The 19,716-nt window shown below is 40.1% G+C and overlaps 1 protein-coding gene across 1 annotated transcript; it reads left to right on the forward strand.

Annotated features, from left to right (window-relative positions):
* The first annotated feature begins 149 nt into the window (after positions 1–149).
* Positions 150–16,317, forward strand: ptcd3 (pentatricopeptide repeat domain 3). Its single transcript, XM_058649781.1, has 23 exons — positions 150–244; positions 1,646–1,698; positions 2,046–2,085; positions 2,229–2,274; positions 2,368–2,436; positions 2,778–2,882; positions 4,457–4,580; positions 5,334–5,437; positions 6,336–6,497; positions 6,610–6,670; positions 8,103–8,185; positions 9,215–9,359; positions 9,702–9,752; positions 9,843–9,932; positions 10,568–10,596; positions 10,742–10,848; positions 13,433–13,511; positions 13,648–13,738; positions 13,887–13,972; positions 14,110–14,255; positions 14,351–14,392; positions 15,798–15,956; positions 16,139–16,317. The coding sequence occupies exons 1-23, from the start codon at positions 156–158 to the stop codon at positions 16,182–16,184; spliced, it is 2,007 nt and encodes a 668-aa protein (XP_058505764.1). The 5' UTR covers positions 150–155; the 3' UTR covers positions 16,185–16,317.
* The last annotated feature ends 3,399 nt before the right edge of the window (positions 16,318–19,716 follow it).

A 19,716-nucleotide genomic window follows, 5' to 3' on the forward strand; every position in this document is an offset into this window, starting at 1 on the left:
ATTGCATAAATGACGAGAATAAAACTTTGTATCTAAAATGATGTCCAAAATAACTCAGCAGTTTTTCTTCAAACGATAACGCGTCATCATTTTACCACCACTGCCCATTTGCCACATGGTTTCTCCCTTCCCAGAAGCCCTCAGTTTGTTACAACATGGCTGCGTCCGGGAGGCACGTAGGGCACTATATGCAGAGAAATGGACGCTTTTTGACAAATAACTTGGAGCAGTTGTGGAGTCACAGGTGAGAAAACATCGGCAGCTATGTTCTACGTCACAGTGTTACTCAGGCCGCTGTACGACACTTTATTCGTTCACTGCACGAGTCTGACTGACAGCTACAGCTATAGCATCATCAGGCAAGAGGTCATGTCTCCATGAAGGATGTCCACAATACAGCAATATCATTTTCCTCAATATTCCTCATACATATATATATATATATATATATATATATATATATATATATATGTGTGTGTGTGTGTGTGTGTATATGTCTGTTTAATATATTTATTAAACAGACATATGTCTGTTTAATATATTTATTAAACAGACAATTCAAAATTCATGTTCTTAAATATCAAAGAAGTAACATCGGATGTAAAGATAACTACTGCTCAAGCAACTGAAGTACAGAGAACTACATGTTGCTAACCTTGTATCAAAACTAAAGCTAGGCTTCTTTTTATATAATAAATAATTAAATAAATAAATCCTGCTTTTCCTGTCAGGTGCAGAAATATTTGATCACTGCAGCGTTGCTGCCTCTAATGGACTATCATGATTTACTTTTCATAAAGTCAACTGATCTATACCTGAAAAAGTCAGAAACTGTACCTTACAGTGCCCTCTGTTTTATCACCAGTTATAGAAATCACATTCATCACTGACTGGACTCTGTATGCCAAAGCTAATTGCCCGTCTTTGTACGTCAGAAGGTTGTCACACTGATTAACTTTCATATACAAATGTATTCATGGTCTGCTCCCCTCGTATCTCTGTGAACTTTTGGTTCATAATCAATGACACTATGCTCTTCTTTCTCAAACTACTCTTCTGATTCTGAGCCCGAGAGTGAGGAGGACAGAGCTTGGGACAAAAGTTTTTAATTTCACTGCCTCGTCATCCTGGAATGACTTCAAAGGGACTTGAAAATGTCTGAATTGATCACCTTAGGTGAATTTAAATGAATTTTAAGGGACAGAGAAAGGTTTTCTCTTGATGGATGTAGCTGCTCTAATTGAGTTTCAATTAGTGACCTGTTAGTTTGTGGTTGTTGTTTTCTGTATTGTCTGGTTTTATGATGCAGCTTTTATGTGTACTGATGCTGCTGTCTTGGCCAGGTCTCGCTTGAAAAGTAAAATCTCAATGAGACTTAACTTACAAGGATATACATATAAATATATTGATATAATGGTATAGACCATACAAACATGCTTTTTGACAGAACACAATTGCTATGAATGTTAACCTCAGGTGTGTTTCTCTGTTTCGTAAGTGTTTATTGTTTTCTGTCCTTGAAGACAAACTTAACTGTAATGTTCTTTAACTTTCATGTAGGAGCAAAACTCTGTGTTTACAGCCTATCATCCAGCCTTACATTCACAGTCCTCTTCAGCTCATTCATGTTTCTTTTTTCTTCCAGGAGTTTTGGTTGGACTCCATCTCTGCGACAAACAGCTGTGGAGGCTAATAAAGGTAAATGGTAAATTAAAGATAGGGTTGTGATCATGATTAAAATGTTAACCAATGTGAGAAAATCATTACTGCTTTTTGTTCAAAGCACATGGATGACCAAAACCTGAGAATTTCATCCTCACATATAGTCATCATAAATAGCCAAAAGTGTTACAGGGATGGAATAATTCTGTTCTCCAGAAACAAAAACAACACTGAGCAGTTTGCCTTACACTTGAACACAGGAAGAAATAATTGGTGTGTGGTGATCCAGATATGACTGTGGACGTGGACAGTCAGAGTGTAGTTAATAATGATTAAAATGTAATTTGCAACAAAGTCATACCTCTTCCTCTGTTTTTTTCCAGAATCTACAGAGAATATTGTTATCCCCAGAAAGAAAACATGGTATGTGCTATATCAGTATTTTTCTTTTTGAAGTTTTAGGTGTCACATAATAGCCAGTTAGCAATGAGTTCAAACCAAGTTATGTATCATTTACAGTATATTTGCTTAAATTGTTTCAGTGAATCAATGTTTTTGATAAACAGGAGCAAAGTGGCTGTGCTGGAGGCTCTGGCTTCGACTGTTGGCAGGGTGAGGGCACTCATGCCTCCTACAGATCACTGTGACTATGAAGCTGCATATCCATTTTTCTGTTTGCTCACTGTCTTTGCTTTTCATCACCAGGATCCTACAGCATTCAACTATAAGTTCCAGGATGATTCTTACCTCTCTCCTGGGACCTTGACTGAGTTTGTACGTCAACACGCACTACACTTTACACTGACTTTACTCTGTGTTTGTTAACTAATTATTGACTTAATTAGTTAACAATGGGTCCTTTGATCATTCTAATTTGTTTTTAGTTTATTAGTAATTTTTGGAAAATCGGTGGTAGTAAGGAAAAACAGTCTCAAGTCTACACTCATGTGTAACAATAAATCTGTTGAGTTCAGATCATGTTTGCAATCACAACTAAATTATGTACTGTTTTTGTGGCATAGACTGTAGCTCCTGTAATAAAAGTGAGTTAAGTGTGTGTCAGTGTGACTATTTCCTGACTGACATATCATTGTCTCTCTCTCTTCTCTCTGCAGAAATTGTACAGTCTCTCACAGGAGTCTGGCAGAACAGCAGCCAAATTCTTTATCAACAGCAATCCCAAGTTCTTCACTGAAGACTTTGCTGAGCCGCATATACCAGTAAGAAAGCCTGTGCTCTACCGTTAGTGAATACAGGTGTCTATAGTGACAAGATTAAATATTAGACGCCAACATTTGTACACATACATTTAGCCATGATAAGGTGGTTTTTGCAAGTTTTCTCTGCCACCGAGTATGGCCACTGAATATTTGCTAGGAGGAGGTGTTTGTGCACTTGTGCTTTGGATGTGGTCAACCATCCAAAGCAATGGACAGTGGACAAGGGAGGTGAAGAGGAGAGTGCAGGCAGGGTGAAGTGGGTGGAGATGTGGCAGGGGTGATGTGTGACAGAAGGATAGTGAAAAAGAATGTCTACAAGACAGAAGTGAGACCTGCTATGATGTATGGCTGGGAGACAGTAGTGCTGTCTAAAGGACAGGAGGCGGAGCTGGAGGTGGCAGAGCTGAAGATGCTTAGATTTTCACTGGGAGTGACCAGGGCGGACAGGATTAAAAAATGAGCTTATTTAAGGGACAACTCAGGTTTGGAGATAAATAGAGTCAAGGTTGATGTAGTTTGGTCACGTGCAGAGCAGGGTCAGTGATTATATTGGACAAAGGATGTTGAAGATGGAGCTGCCAAGCTGAAGGATCAGGGGAAGACTGTAGAGAAGGTTCATGGATGTTGTCCATGAGGACAGAGGACACAAGCGAGAGGACAAGATGGAAGCAGAGCCACTGTGGCCACCCCTAAACGGAGAAGCCAGAAGAAGAAGCCATGGGTGGTGTTGGTGATCGTTACTTGCCAAGCACTTGTATTATAGAATATATTCTACATTTCGGATTGGCACCAGTTTTCCAATGTAGACTCGATGCTTCAGTGCCTAGCTTTCAAAAAGTGATGTCACAGATGAGCGCTCTGACCTTAGTGGAAGAATGAAGTGATTACGATAGAAGCAAACAGAGTCCTGGCGTTGTTTTGCTTCATTAGAGACACATCTGCGGTGCACGCTGCACAGAAATGATGTTTGATGATGGACTTGTGTTTCAATAGGTAAACGGCTCTTTGTGCTAACATTAGCTATATTGCAGTTGTACAAACATAGAATGCATTTTAATTTTTCTATTTAAACCAAGCCCATCTAAGCAGACTTTATCAGGTGAGACCACAGACTTAATATAGAAATAGACCTTGAGATTTGCAAATTGACCAGTGCCATGACAGTTTTTGTAACCAGAAGTTCACAGACGTCTGCAACCAGGCACCTATTGGATGATACCAGCCATCAATCACACTGATGTCCACTCATATATGCTATATTTTCTGACCTATTTTCCTACAAGGGAAAACTGTTAAAATATTTACTGATGTTATAAATCAATTGAGAAGCTAATTTTCAAATGGACTTCTTTTAGCAACCAGTTGAGTCGCCCCCAATGGCTAACTGCTACTTTTGTGCTCCTACCATCGCTTCACTTTTCAAACCAGAGGTCTTTGTCTACTTTTATATACAGTGTGTTGATGAGACCCTCTGGGTTGCAGTGATGGCTTAAGATAATGCTTCATAATAAAAGTTTTTATAATGACATCATTAACTCTTTCTCTCATGCTTGTGTACATGTGTGTGTGTGTAGTGTCTGATGCCAGAGACGGTGTCACCGCTTATTGAGGAGGTGAGCGAGGAGGCTCTGAAGGAACGAATCAACCTGAGGAGAGTCAAAGCTGCTGTTGATCTGTATGACCAGCTACTGCAAGCTGGTGAGAACACACAAACTCTATCTGCATGCACCCATTTTTCACAAATTTAAATGTGGGTCCTGAAAGCCTCCTGATTTAATCTCTATCATCAATGGTTCTTGAAATATGACACATTTATATGATGTTTACTCCGTTTTTCACTGGTTTTGGAAACTTAAAGACAGGGGGAACAGGGACAGGGGAATCAGAGAGGGGGAAGGGGGCTTGGGAGTCATTCCTTTCTCTCTCTCTCTCTCTCTCTCTCACTCTCACTCTCTAAAAGATTGGAGACCACAGACACAATGAACTGCCGCTTCTGTCCTGCATTTCACTTTTCAAACCGTAAGACTTCGTCCACTTTTATATACAGTCTGTGGGTGAGACCCTCTGGATTTGGGATCTCACAGAAATATGAGCAGACATGGAGGTGGACTGTCAGCATCGTCAGTTAATAGCTGTTGCGTGTGCGATGTCTTGGGCTGAGAAACACAAACTGTGGATGAATTCATGGCTGAGAAGAATCAACTTGCTCTTATCTGATGTGTTCGATGACATTAAAATCAATCACACGACAGGATAATCTGTTCAAATCAGACTTAAATCAGAAGGTAGAAGGATTGTTGGAAGGGCAAGGTCAGGACCTACGTCTGTCCTATTATCCTCGAGTGTGGGGCAGGCTTTACACACACACACACACACTGTATGTTGTCTCTCTTTAATGTTACTATAATATACTACTGAATCAGCCAAGTGTCCTTATTGCATTTCTTCCAGGCACAACCGTTTCCATGAAAACAACCCATGACCTGTTAGATCTAATCTGTCTTTACTGTGACAAAAACCCTGTCCAGGAGGGGGACACAGAGGCAGAGGATGTGGTGAGTCATTTCTGATCTCAGGGTAATGTTCCTTGATGAGGAAAGTGTGTCAACATGCAGTATGCTTCAATGTAGGTTTTTGCTGCAGCAAGTTAAAGGATATATGTAACACACCCTGGTCCCTGCAAAACATGCTTAGGTAGCTTTGATAGTGCATGTCAGAGTTAGGGATGAGCCGACACTCAAATGCTGGTCAAAATAACTGGATTGGGTGAAATAACTGAATAAAAAATCTGATACAATCCTTAAACCCTAAATATCACATATTTGCAGTGTTCTGTCAGCTTCCATCACAGCCAGCAGTAACACTTCCAGTAATGCCCTAATACACTCAGGCCTTAGTGTGCAACACTCACACAGGTTTGTGCAGTTATTCTTCTTAGGACGCTGCATTGACTTCCATTCATTTGGACACCCATAGCCAGCTAATGCCTCACCCTAACCCAACCATAACCTAACCACAATGAAGTTCTGCCTCATTAGTCCTGAAACCTGGTCCTGACAAGGTCAGAAAATCTCCCTGAAGAGGTAACAAACATACACTTAAATTATTTAAAGCAGTCTTAGTGAGGACACTCATTGACATCACACTTTCCCTTGTCCCTGGTCCCTTACCCTACTTTTCGCCTCCACGACTAAATGCCTAATCCTAACCCTTTCCCTAACAATAACCTAAACCCAATTCCAACTCTAACCCTAAAACCACATCTTGACCCTGAAAAAGTATTTTTTTTAATCGTGAGAAACAGCAGTGTCCTCACTTTTCCAAAAATGTCCTTGCTTTCTATAGGCAGATAATTTTTTCGGTCTTCACTAAGACGGCTACAATCTCACACACACCATCAGGCTGTTATTGGTTCATAATGCGTGTTTATCTGTATCCCGGTGTGTTTTTCAGGAGGCGGTAGAAGGCAGAAACAAGAGGAAAGTGAAGCTCCGTGAGTATTTAGACTCTCAGGAGTGCACCTGGAAAGAAAACAACAGTGCAGAGAGAATCTTTAATGTGCTGCCAGAGAGAGACGCACACTGTTACGCTGCTCTAATCAGAGGCATGGTGAAGGTATGGGCACATTCTGTACACTCCATTTCAATTACTGTAGTTATGAGTAAGCAAATGATAATAATTTGGTCTTTCTTAAATTAATTACATATTTGCATCTGTGTTTCTCCAGCATGGAGCCTACGCCAAGGCCTTCAGCATGTACACTGACTTACTTAACGAAAGGTTGACTGGTGAGTTTTAAAATAAAGTAGCGGTTTACAAACACTGTTTTAAAGTACAGTTTAAATATGTGACCACATTTCACACGCAGGTCATCTGAAGCTAACAATTTAAAAGTGATAAATATGAAATGTCATGAACAAAAAAAGACTGATTTGTTTTAATTCTTCAGCATTTCAATTAAGAAATGTAGTGTGTAGCTCTGTGTTTCTCAATTACGACCAGCTGTGTTTAAATGATGTGTCGCCTGGCAATATTTCCACACTGCACATAGGAAGTGATTCATTTTGTGTCAATAGACAAAGGCAACATTGTGCTTGTAAAGCAAGACAGCAAAAAGTTTCACAGGTGAATTAAAAAGAAAAGAAAAGTTGTGCTATATGCACATCAACACTCCCTCAGTCAGGTCTGATGTATGAGCCTTTTTTAGGCACAGCATGTAATAATACATTATCTGTACACATACATTATAACATACAATGTTATGTTTCTGTTCACAAAGAACAAACAGAGACAGAATATTAACACCTGATTATTAAATAATATCACCTTAAGTTACACATTGCAGCTTTAACAGCAAATGTAAACATTAGTGATTAGCTGATATGTTTTGAACAATGTTTCAGACAGGGAAGTGTCTCAGCTTCATGTGTCCACTGTGTCTTCAGTGTTTCTTGTTTTCTGGAAAACTATAGAAAATTAACTATAGGCCCTTTTCCACCACAGAAACTTTTCTCATTTACCCACGATTTTCAAAAACCTTGGCACGTTTTACACCAATATTACCTGGATAAAGTCAGACTTTTTTAGATTACCTGGAACTTCAGAGGGGCGGGGCTAAGTGTTGAAGAATGCTGATTTGTGGAACACATTTTACAGCTGTTTGTCTCGTGTATTCAGACTCCTCTAGTTAGTTCTTTTTTGAGCAACTAGTGACAAATCTAGCTCTAACCTTTTCTGGTCGTATTAGAGTACTTGCACATCGGACGATCAAGGGCGATGTAAGGTAATAAATCATGAGCAGCAGAGACAACCAGCTCAGAGCAATGTCAGTGAAAACTATTTTGAAGCTTGATTTACACACACAATTTCACTGAGATTCTACATGTCTTGTAATTGTTTTATAGTTTTTTTCTTGTTTATTGAAATGAAACAGGTTTTGGGGAAACAATCATCAAAAACACTCGTTGATGATGATTGTTGCGGTGGAAACCCAATCCTCACAGATTAGCTGGAATTCTTTTCCTCTGGTAAATAAGTTCCTAGTAATGAAAGAAATGTTGGTGGAAAAGGGGCTTATATTTATTTGTCAAGTCATTATGTCAGTTATGACTTATTGCCATCACAAAAGAAAAACTTTTTTATTTTATTTTCCGGATGGTTGTTGCTAAAAATGTGTTCATTGAAAGCTTCTGAAAATTAATCCCAACACTCTGTCTCCAGCTGATGTCCATGTCTTCAACGCACTGATTTTAGCAGCTCCTCATGTCCAAGACAAATACAGCGAGCGATGGAACCTGATTGAGGTAACACCCTTCCACATATTCTGTAGAGGTTGCATTATAATTTCTTTCATAATTTATGCAACCAACAATTATTAAATAAAATAAAACCGAACAAGCTAATCAGTAGAGTTCTCAACGGGCCTGAAAATTACAACCCGACCGAACTCGGCCCGCGGGTCTTTAAGCACAAACCCGACGCAGCCAGCATGAATTGTCTGCAGGAACCCGACCCGGCCCAGCTAACAGGCGGGACTTCACACACTGTTTTGCCCTTTGGTCAGCAGCAGCATCCGCAACTGGTTGAATTTCAACCACAGGAATGTTGCAGCTTTGTGGATGTAGGTCAAAGTCAAAGTCAAGAGAAGACCATTTTTCCCCATACCGGTGCACATGCTGTTGACGCACGGCTGCCAGCTGTGCCGTATCGTTGGCATTTTGCTGAGTGATGTCTGAGTCGTTCTGTCCATAGCAGCACAAGGTGCAGAGTGGGATATTTGTTCCCCTCCAGTTCACGCTGAGCATCATAAAAGGGCTCCAGAAATTGCACTAACATGCCCAAAGTGTTCGGGGGTTACGCACGCAGTGGCGTCAGGTCTGCCCCTCTGCATTAAGCAGGCAGCCAGATTTACTCTCCACCACATGTGAACAGCGATGATTCACAACAAACAACATATAATTTACAACCTGCAAGAAATGTGTTTTATGAGCGGAAAAAAGGAAGCCCGATTTTTCGTGGGTCCAGTCGGGTTTGTCGGGCCAGCCTGACCCGTTGAGAATTCTAGCAATCAGAGATGGCAGACTTCACCCCATTCACACAAATATGGTCAGATTGACAAGTGCGGAAACACAGACAGACAGACACAAAGATCTATCATAAGAGGACAGTAGTGTGACACCCAGTGGACAAATCAGGAACAACAAGTGCGGAAACACAAACAGACAGACAGACAAACAGAGCAAAGTAACAAATGGCTTAATTAATATGTGTGTTTGTGTGCGTGCGTGCGTGTGTGTGTGTGTGTGTGTGTGTGTGTCTGTGTGTGTGTGCAGGATTTACTGAAGCAGATGAATCAACAGAAAGTTCAGCCCAACCTGCTGACCTTCAACTGTGTCCTGAAGTCTCTGAGACTGTGTGGCTCTTTGGGCAAAGCAAAAGCTCTGCATACCCTGAATGAGATGATGGCTGTGGGAATAGGTAACAATCAAACAGAAAGCTTGTGTTTCCTGCTTTATCTTGTCATTAAACAGCCTGCTCTAATCACAAACTGAAGATTCCTTTGCATTGTAAATTGCTCTCTCCCCTCACCACAGTCCATTGAGAAAATGTGCACTTTTATATCACACTACACAGGAAACAGCTGTCTATCAGACAGACAGGCTGGTTACTTTGAGTATAGTGAAGTCAGAGCTAACTATGTGTCAGTAACTCGTACAACCACACAAAAACCTCAAATTCTATTTTGATATTTTCTTAAACTGTAAGACAGTACTGAAATGTAAAAAACCACAAATGTTAAGGGTAGTTTTTTTCCTTCAGCTCCCAGTCTGGCCTCCTTTGAGCACATCCTGGTACTCTTTCACAGATCAGGTGAGACTGATGTGACAGTACACACAGACATTACAATACAGTCTCTGGTGCTGTTGGTGCATGTTGAAATTGACGTTTTCTGTCTTCCAGGCTCCTCTGGTCAGCCTCCTACTGACCTCTTACAGGATATCTTGTCAGAAATTAAAGGGACAAGTTTCACATGTCAGGACCCTGAAGATGGTAAAGGTTTTTTTTTTTCTCCTTTTTTTTTTTTTAAAGAGTAACTAAACTCCCTGATTTGAGGCTAACTCATGTGGGCATGGAGTTATAAGTGAGTGGGGAGGGTAAGGAGGGGTGACTGAGCACCACAGGGGGCGGGATGATCGCACAGCTCCGCCAATTTACACTGCTTGTGTCTCATGTCCACACACTTCCGCGCGGCTGAACAGTTGGAGTTGTGAGACTAGGTTTTTTGTTGGGTACTTCTCGCACGGAAATAAACTGTAAATGTAAACACAGCAAACAGAGCAGTATTTCTACCCAACGAATAAACAGAAGCACACAAGGCTAGAATCACAGGATTCTTTCTGTGATGTAGTAAAGTGAAATACAATGTGGTGTCAACAAGGGATGTTTTATTCTGAAAAGTAAAGCGGATGTTTCATTTCCTGCTTCCGCTCGTGCTGAACTCCGCTGAATTTATGCGGCTCCGTTGCGCCGTCCTCCAGAAATAGAAGTGCTGCGTATCCACTCCGACCCCTCTCCCCCCTATATTGGGGGTGTGGCCAGAGAGATAACCTTATATACTAGTTTTAACCTGAAAAAATTGGTTTAGGGGTATATTTCTGATTTGATCTCTTTTCATTTTTTCCTAGATCGATTCTTCTCTTTTGCAATGAAAGTAGTAAGTATGTTTATGATTTTTGTCTTGTAATTATGTCCTGTATGTTTCTGCAGAGTTAAGTTCTGACAATGAAGAGCGCTCGTGTTTCTTTGCTCAATAATAATCTTGTCCTATTATTCTCTATTTCCCATCTTTGTCACAACAGTGTCTGGACGCTAAAGACATGGAGCTGGGTTATAAAGTACAGAGTCTCGCAGAAGTGGGTAATAACTGGAGGTTGCTGGGAGATCCCTACCTACAGGGTATTTATTAGTGAGTGAAAACCGTCCACCAACATCAAACGTGTACGCTGTACGTCTACATACCTCTTGGTGGCAGCAAAGAGCTGAGCGCTTCTGGCGGATTTTAGTCTGTTAATCAGTCACATGTACTGTGTGGACACTCTGAATTGGCCTTGGTGTGAGAGTGGATGATTGTTTGTCACTGTATGTGTCCCTGTGGTTAGGGATGCACCGCAATGAAAATTGTTGGCCGGAACAGGAAACTTGTACCATTGTTTTTTTTAATCTCATTTTGTTGTTATGGCTGGGACTGCGTGCACTTGCCTCACTAAAGTCAAGGCATTGCAATTGTATGGATTCATATCTTGCTTCAAAGAATAAATCAATTAAGAATCTATGAAAATATTAATATTTTCATCTGGTGCAGACAGACAGGCCTTTTTTCCCAGCACACTGCTCCTGCGCTGTGCGCTTCACTGTCTCCTAGCGGCCTCTCCGTATCCAAAGCAACCTGGATCATTTCTCTACGCGCTGCTTTATCCCCACATCCAAGGAGTACAGTCCTGATGAAGTGCAGGGGATCCGAGTAGATCTTAGTAAATCCTGTTGACTGATTCTTAAGAGCGCACTTCTTATTTTCACACCATGGTCCGTATCAACCTCTTTGTATAGAAGACGCTTTAGTGCTGCGATTAAAGGAATAACGTCTGCCACAGATGCATCAGATGAGCTGATCTCTTTAGTTAACTGCTTAAAGGGGGTAAGAAGAGAGAGAATGTCACTGGTATGAAGTGGAGTTCATAATCTGCACTGTATTTAGCTGGTTTGTATTTATATAGTGATTTTCTAGTCTTGATGACCACTCAAAGCTGCTGTACACTACAGTTTTGCACATGGGTGATTCACATTTCATGCAAACGCGTCATACCCACTCACATGCTGCCAGCACAGCATGGATCAAGATGGGGGTTAAGTGTCTTGCCCAAGGACACATCAGCATTTAGAGTAGCAGAGCCGGGAATCAAACCCACAACCTTCGAGTTGAAAGATGACTCGCTCTACCACTGAGCTACCGTTGCCCTGTTATTGGTGTTCCAAGCCGGGAATAGACAGGCAGGCGCTTGCTGGCCGCAGTTTTTGCATGAGTCATTACGAGATCCTGTTTCAGTCGAGTTGTTTCCGTGTTAAAAGTCTTTTCAGTGGCCAAATTTCGGTGCATTGTTACCTGTGATGTCCAGCGTGTACCCCACCTTTCACCCTATGTCAGAGGAGATTGGCACAGTGCCACCCGCGACCCTTATTTGGAGGATAAAGTGGTAGAATGGATGGATGGATGGATGTACTGTATGCAGTGGAGACCACAGTATATACAATAGCCTTAACTTGGTTTGAAGCCTCATATCTAGTAATTGTGTACCATAAATAAGTTTATTATTATTATTATTATTATTATTAATAATTATTAAGTCATAAATAATTATTAAGCCACATCATCATAAATAACAACTACTGCAACCACTGCTGGTATTAAGCATTCCTGCTTTAGGTCCTGGACTATGATCAAGAAGTGTAGGGGAGGTTGTTCCTCAATGACAAACATGACAAAAGATGACATCTAGATGGGACTGCTCGTATCGTGATGTTCCAATAAGTCTGAAGAATTTTTTTGCATTAAAATTAAATTGCATCTCATAGCATAGCATAATATCTAATTGAACAGATTCATTTCCTTCCTGAATCAAATCAAAGTCCATGAATTGAGATAAGTGTGGAATCGTCCACTAAGGCAGAGATGCACACCATAATCATAAATGTCACGGACACAGTGGATTTGTGAGCAGAGCTTCTATGTCGTGGAACATCTGTCGTTTCATCTAAACACACAGGTAAACTGATTATAGTAGCCACGCTGCCAGATCTGTGGCCTTTAGTCATACAGGTTCCTAGTCCATTGCAGGGCAAACACCTACGGACAATTCAGAGTTTCCAATTAACCTCTGCATGTTTTAGGGCGGTGGGAGGAAGCAGGACCGTGTATATCACAGGTAAAACCTGAATAAAACAGCAGACAAAAAACAGTGCTGCACTAGTGCAGAAGAAGCAGTGGAACACAGCTGTCGCACTCGTTCACATGCTTTCAGTGCAGCCTGGATCTTCTAAGGCCATGGTTCTCAAACTGTGGTACGCTTCCTCTGGTGGTACTGGTGGTAAGATCAGAGCTACTGTATATACACGGGTATATGATCAGAGTGGAGCTGAGGAATTTTGACCAGAGTGCGTAAAAAATGAAACCAATAACAAATAAATAAATTAATTAAATTATAATAATTAGAGTCAATTTTATTTCACTATACTGAAGTATGTCTGAAGTACATTTGAGGAAAAGTAGGATGATAAGAGAGCAAATGATCTTATTTGGAATAAATCTGCCTGCGTAGCTTTACTCGGACTATTTACACCACTGTATTTTAACGTTGGTGATAAAGTTAAAGTTAATTTGAAAGCTCACTGTTTCCTCAGGTGATATAAGAAGTTTGAGAAGCACTGTTCTAAGGCATGATCTTGGTGAAACCACACTCGTCACTAACTGATCTTTCCTCCTCTCTCCTCCTCAGCGGTCGCTTCTTCAGTCTGTTGTGTTTGATGGAGCACATTGATGTCATCTTGAAGTGGTACAAACAGCTTGTTCCCTCGGTCAGTAAATAACAGTGTCTCTCATCTTCAGGTGTACGAGTGTATACCACGGTGTTGTTAAAAACCTTTTGAGGCCAGTTTTTGACCTCCACCATGTTGTTTGAAATTAATATTGCCTCTAATTACCATCTTGTAGTTATACTACCCAAGCTTTCAATCGTGTAAAGGCCTGCTACAGGCTCTGGATGCAGACAACCGCCTTGATTTGCTGCCCCAATTATGGAAAGGTGAGTTTAAAGTTGACGTTTCGGGAATGTAATATCATATATGAATGTGAAGTAAACATTAAAGACATCCCCTGATCTGGTTTAAACTGTGTGAATCATGACGACTCATGAAGTCTGATCATCATGATATTATTCCATTCGTTTACAGACTTCAGATCTCTTGGTCATGATAAGAGGCCACAGCTGGTGGAGGAGTTGCTCACACTCATGGCCAGAGAGAAGCACAGCCCTGAGGTCAGTCAGTGAGGAGAGGAGAGGAGAGGAGAGGAGAGGAGGAGAGGAGGGGGGGAGCACTCGGTGTGAACATGGTCCCCTGCTGTGAAGCAGACAACTGTCAGTGTGACTTTTATTTTGAACCTCTGTGGCTGCAGGTTCAGGAGAGGTTTGCAGAGTGTGCTCTCGATATAAAGGGTGTGTATGACGATGAAAGAGGGAGGACCAGTCTGCAGTGGAACGCTACCTCCCTCACACACATCACCTCACTGCTGCTGAGAGCCAACAAGACCCAACAGGCCTGGTGAGTGCGAGAGAGAGAGAGATGTCTGTTAAACTGTATAACCGTGTTTTTCTCTGTAAAAACTATTATTCTTCCCTCTGTGGTTCTCTTTGCAGGGAGATGCTGCAGCTCTTTACGTCCAACAACAGAGTTCCACCGTGAGTCTCCACTCAAATTACAACCACACACAAAGCAAGAGAAACTCTACATTTAGTCAAACAGATGAATCCAGTGACTCGAGCAAAGCCGCCATTTCTGCAGTGGTGTGTCACAGTGACTCACTGCCTTTAGAGTCAGACTGATGATAAATGTATAAATGTAATAATAAATGTACATTATGAACGCTATTCATTATCGAGGTTTTAGATAGACAAGTTGTTGTGATTGCAGAGTGTAAAATTATATAACAGAGCAGATACATGAATTTAAAAACCTCTACTCACTCAGTAGTAGGGAAGTCAAGGTTTGTGTAGTTTTTTAAAGGAGAATTTGATCACTACAGCTTACCTTCTTAAAAACTTTGTAGACATCATTGTAAACAGTAATGCTCATCTGTGCTAAACACAAAGGCAGACGAAATATAGAAAACTATGTTTATTTGGAGTTTGAAGCTCCGATTCACATCCTTTCACATATAAACAGAAAAACTTTCATAATATTGTATGTGAAGGAGACCAAGTTTACGTGGTTGTCATGACTACAATATCTCTAACACCTGCAGCAGCACAATGTAATACGATAAAGCTGCCGTGTGTATCTTTTAAATATGACCAAATACACAAATATCTGTGTCAAATTCAAATCATTGTCATACGAGTTCACACTCTGCTGATTAAATCTATCACTTCCGCACGAATGATTCTCAGAACAGTGGTGATTTGTTTTTTGTCGCCTGGCAGCGTTCCCGTGCTGCACGCAGGAAGTGATTTGTTTATTATCAGGGGCCGTCCACACGAAAACCAGTCTTGGTGAATCAGCCAAAGTTTTTTATTGTGTCTGCGTTTTATCTCCACGGAAACTGTGTTTTTCTTCTGGCTTGGTTTTTAAAGTTAGCTCACAGCGTGCATGCTCAACATGTTTTCTGTGTTTGGTGTAGCAGTGTTACAGTGCCATGTACAGGCCTGGCTACAGCATGTAGAGTCATTGTGGATGAAGACATTTCCTGAACTTATTCAAAATGACAAAGAAAAAGATCGTTGGACTAAAACATAAAGAAACAGCCACAAAATCCCGCTGCTCAAAAGGCTCAGTTGTTGGCTCAGTTTGATGCAGTAAATGCTTCTTCACTCGTCCCTGTGCTGCTGCTGTATACAAACAAACACTCCCTTAGGCAGGTCTGATAGTGTTGAAGGACACATACAAACAATGTTATAACCGTCGCTGTTCACAAAGATCACACAGAGGTGTCACTATCACAACAACAAAACATACATCCTGCAGCTTTTAACACAAACATGTTTCTCACTTGAAGAAATAGAACAGCATTTTTTTGTTCAAATTTGTCTTAAGTTGTTGGTAAGTGAGGAGTAAGTAACGTGTGTTTCCTGCTGTGTTATTCTGCAGTGACGAGCTGTTGAAGAACTTCCTGTCAGTGTGTCACAGCAGTGGTTCTGTTCAGACAGCAGTGGACCTGGTGCAGCTGTCTGCAGCCTTCTGTCTGCCTGCAACAGCAGAGCTGGCAAAACAAACACTGGCAGACTTCAAACTGACCGAGGAGCAAAGGTGAGATGCACGTTGTTTGATTTCATTATTGCATCAGGAAGCCTGTGTGTTTAAGAGACATGTGAGCCAGGTTTTCACCCTGTTTTACCTCCACAAAATCACCATCTTTACTTAAGCGCTCCAGGAAGGTATTTTTTCTTCCTCTGAATTGTGTCCCGTCTTCTATCTTGTTTCTCGTCCAGAGCCGTTGTATCTGAACTGGCGTCAACAGGAGAATCATTTGACTGAAGGAGACAACACTGGGTGACCAACTGTGACACCAGTATCACTCGTAACCGAACCTAAAATTCACTGATAATCTGCTGAATCCATAAACTGTACTTCTTTCTATATCTGTGTAATAAACAGAATGTGACATTTATACTTAATGTCTTTTTTGTGTGAGTCACTGCTCCTCTCCTTTCGGTCATTATGAGACGTTCTGATGCCATTCATGAAACCTAATAAATGTACAGTGCTATCTGCAAATACAAGTACTGATCACATAAAAATAAATCTGTAGATGAAATGATTTTCAATTGCTTTATGCTACGAATACTGTATTGAAGTAATAATTATATAACCTGGTGCAGAAATAAAGCCACAAATCTTCTTTTATCATTTAGTAACATTTGTAGCCACAATAATAATAAGTTATTATGACATTAAAACAAAAACTTCAAGAATTTAGAGATCTAGAGATTTCAAAAAAATTCAGCCATAGTTCAGAAAAATTATCATGATATGAATAAACCTGATCTGATCTAGGTCTTCTAGATGTATCTAGAAGACCTTTGGTTTTCTAGATACATTATGCTTTGTTCACACAATAAATACAAGCTACACACATCACAGTTAATAACTGTATAGAATAGAATACAGGGAAAAACATCAACATTATAATTATCCAGTTACCAGCATTGCACAGACCCTCATATTGCACTCTATGTTGAATTGGACAGAAGTGAACAGAATGTTGTACAAACATGTTTAGTTTACATTTCGGTACCTTCTTCTTAAAGCTCTCACCCCACGCTCCTGAATCTGTCTGATAGAACAGAAACATTATTTTCTTCTGTGTGTCATAAAGTCTTTGTCTGCATTCACACTGCAGGTCTTGATGCCCAAATCCGATATGTTGCCTGATTCAGGTTTTGTCTTTGAAAAGTGATCCATATCCACTGGTTAACACTTGGGGACCTGAAAATGTCCACTGGCTGGAGCCTTCATCCTCCACTGCAACAGTTGAGGGAGAGTCATGTGATCATAGATAGTGTTATACATGTCATTCACCACCGTCTTACTTTTAACCCTTTTTATCTCTTCTTTTTGTTCTTAAAATAAACTCCACAAATTCAATCCGACTTTAAACATTTTGAGTACTTTTTGCTCAGGTGTGTTTATATAGTGTGTGATTATTATTTTTTTTTTTATCAGATTGTCTAGACTGTGCTGAGAAAAAGGCCCATATAAGACTCTCAGCCAAAATGCTCTGTGTTCTCAGGGTCAAGGACGCACAAGTCACATTGATAGTGGAATATCGTGTCTGTGCGCTTGATTGGAAATGCAAATGCACATAATCTGATCTGACATATTTGACTCCAGTTTCTTCCTGCTTGAACTGTCATGGATTATATATGTGATTTGTGCCACATGGGAGGAAAAGATCAGAATTGGTTCACTTGCACCATGTAGGGTGAATTCAGCCTTAGTCGCTCAAGAAATACATGCATCAGATGACCTTTTTCACATCAGGTTAATCACAAACCTGACTATATCACAGCAAAATAAAGAACATCTGTAAGCGGAGCATCTTCTGGAGGCTATTGGTTGTGAAAACATGAAGTGGGAGAGTAGTTAGCATTCTCTGCTGAATCTATGACCATGAACTATGAGTGGCCAAGAGGAAAAAATGCAGATTTCTCTCTGTGATAACTGACCAACTTCCTCAAATGTCTCTGAAGCTTCTCCATCAAACTCAAGATGACAGCATGGGAGACACAGTTAAGGTTCTGGAATGCTGCTGTGGACTTTTCGCCATCTTCAGATATAAAGACAGTGTTGTGTGAGCAGATGCAGGTATGCACTGAGAGTGTGTTTTTGCACACTTTTATGGGCCGCATGTTCAGACAAGACAGTGCCTCAGGTGTCTGCGTGCGTTTCCTCAACAAAATAAAGAAAATACTAAACCAGCCATTCCCAAACCTATGAGGGCTGCGGCCCACGTGGAAACCTGAAAATCCTCTGGGGTCCACACCAAAACCTTACATTTATGTTATGTGCTGGGGCAGCAGACTGAGAGTAGCAGATGCTAACAGACTCAACAAGCTCATGAGAAAGGCCAGTGACGTTGTGGGGGTGGAGCTGGACACTTTGACAGTCAGACAGGAGGATGCTGTCGAAGGTGCGGGCGATACTGCAGCGCAGCATGGCTCTCACCCTCTCCACCACGCTCTGGTCAAAAAGACTAGAACCTTCAGCCAGAGACTAGTTACTCATTTATGCACCACTGAGTGCCACAGGAAGTCATTCCTGCCTGTGGCCATTAAACTGTACCATCAGACTTTTATGGCTATATATATATATATATACATATATATATATATATATGTATATATATATATATAAAAACAAAACAATCATTCTCGTTTCATTTATAAACTATTTCACTGTATATTGTATATATTTCCAGATTATATACTTTATGATTGTATATTCTATTTGATTTCACTGTATTGCCTATTTTACTGTTTTATTTATATCTATATCTTAAGCTCTTGTTTCCGCTCATGCTGTATTTCTATTCTACTTTACATGGAGCATCTGGAACAAAAACAAAGAGTTTGGTCTGAAAACACATATTTTGAGAAATATTTTGATATGTTTTACTTCTCCTTCATGTGTAGAAACATGTTCTGTTAGTGATGAAATTATTTAAATAATATATCATTTTTGTAATTTCATTCTAACATTCGAAGAAAAGCGTCATTTCCATTGTTTTTAAAACATTTAATGAAATTTCACACATATGTTAAGGATTTTAATGACAATATATTTCCATTGTTTTGATGGCAAATACCTTTTAACTGTTTAACCAAAGTCCAATTTCTAACATCTGACACACTGAGTTTTCCAATCCCAGTAATGAATCATAACCGTAACTGTACAACTTTGAAAAATATAAAATATTACTAGTGTAACTGTAATTTTTTTTATGGATTTTATGCAGAAATATGTGTCGTGATGGAGATGACATGTGACCAACAGTATTGATGAACACTCTTCACTTTTATTATCCCTGACACAAATTAGCATCAATTTTGAAACTACCTTTGTTATTTAAACTTAAACCATTAATGACTGCACAAATCTGTTCTCTATGTGCTGAAATCTACAAGCAACTCCCAAAAGTTGGACTTGCTGTATAATTAAAGTTTTAGAATTTCATGTTTAAAAGGTAACATATTAACACAGCATTCATTTAATTGTTCTGCAATTAGTGCTTTGATCATGAAAATGAAATTGAATTGAAACTTTATTTTAAGTTTAAAATGTTTCAATTCAAAAGGAAACAAACAAAAACCTCCAAGGTTTTAAATGTGTGTTAAAATGAATGTTGAAAATATTTAAAATACTTAATATTTAACTAAGCTAAACCAAACTTTTCAATCCAACAGTTACTGTATGTTTTATGAATGTGTGCAGACAACAGAGGTGATCCTAGACACTTGGGGGCCCCAGGCAAACAAGCTAATTGGGGCCCTTCACCAGTGCTTATCAA

Source organism: Solea solea, chromosome 14, assembly GCF_958295425.1.
Source record: "Solea solea chromosome 14, fSolSol10.1, whole genome shotgun sequence".
NCBI lineage: Eukaryota > Metazoa > Chordata > Actinopteri > Pleuronectiformes > Soleidae > Solea > Solea solea.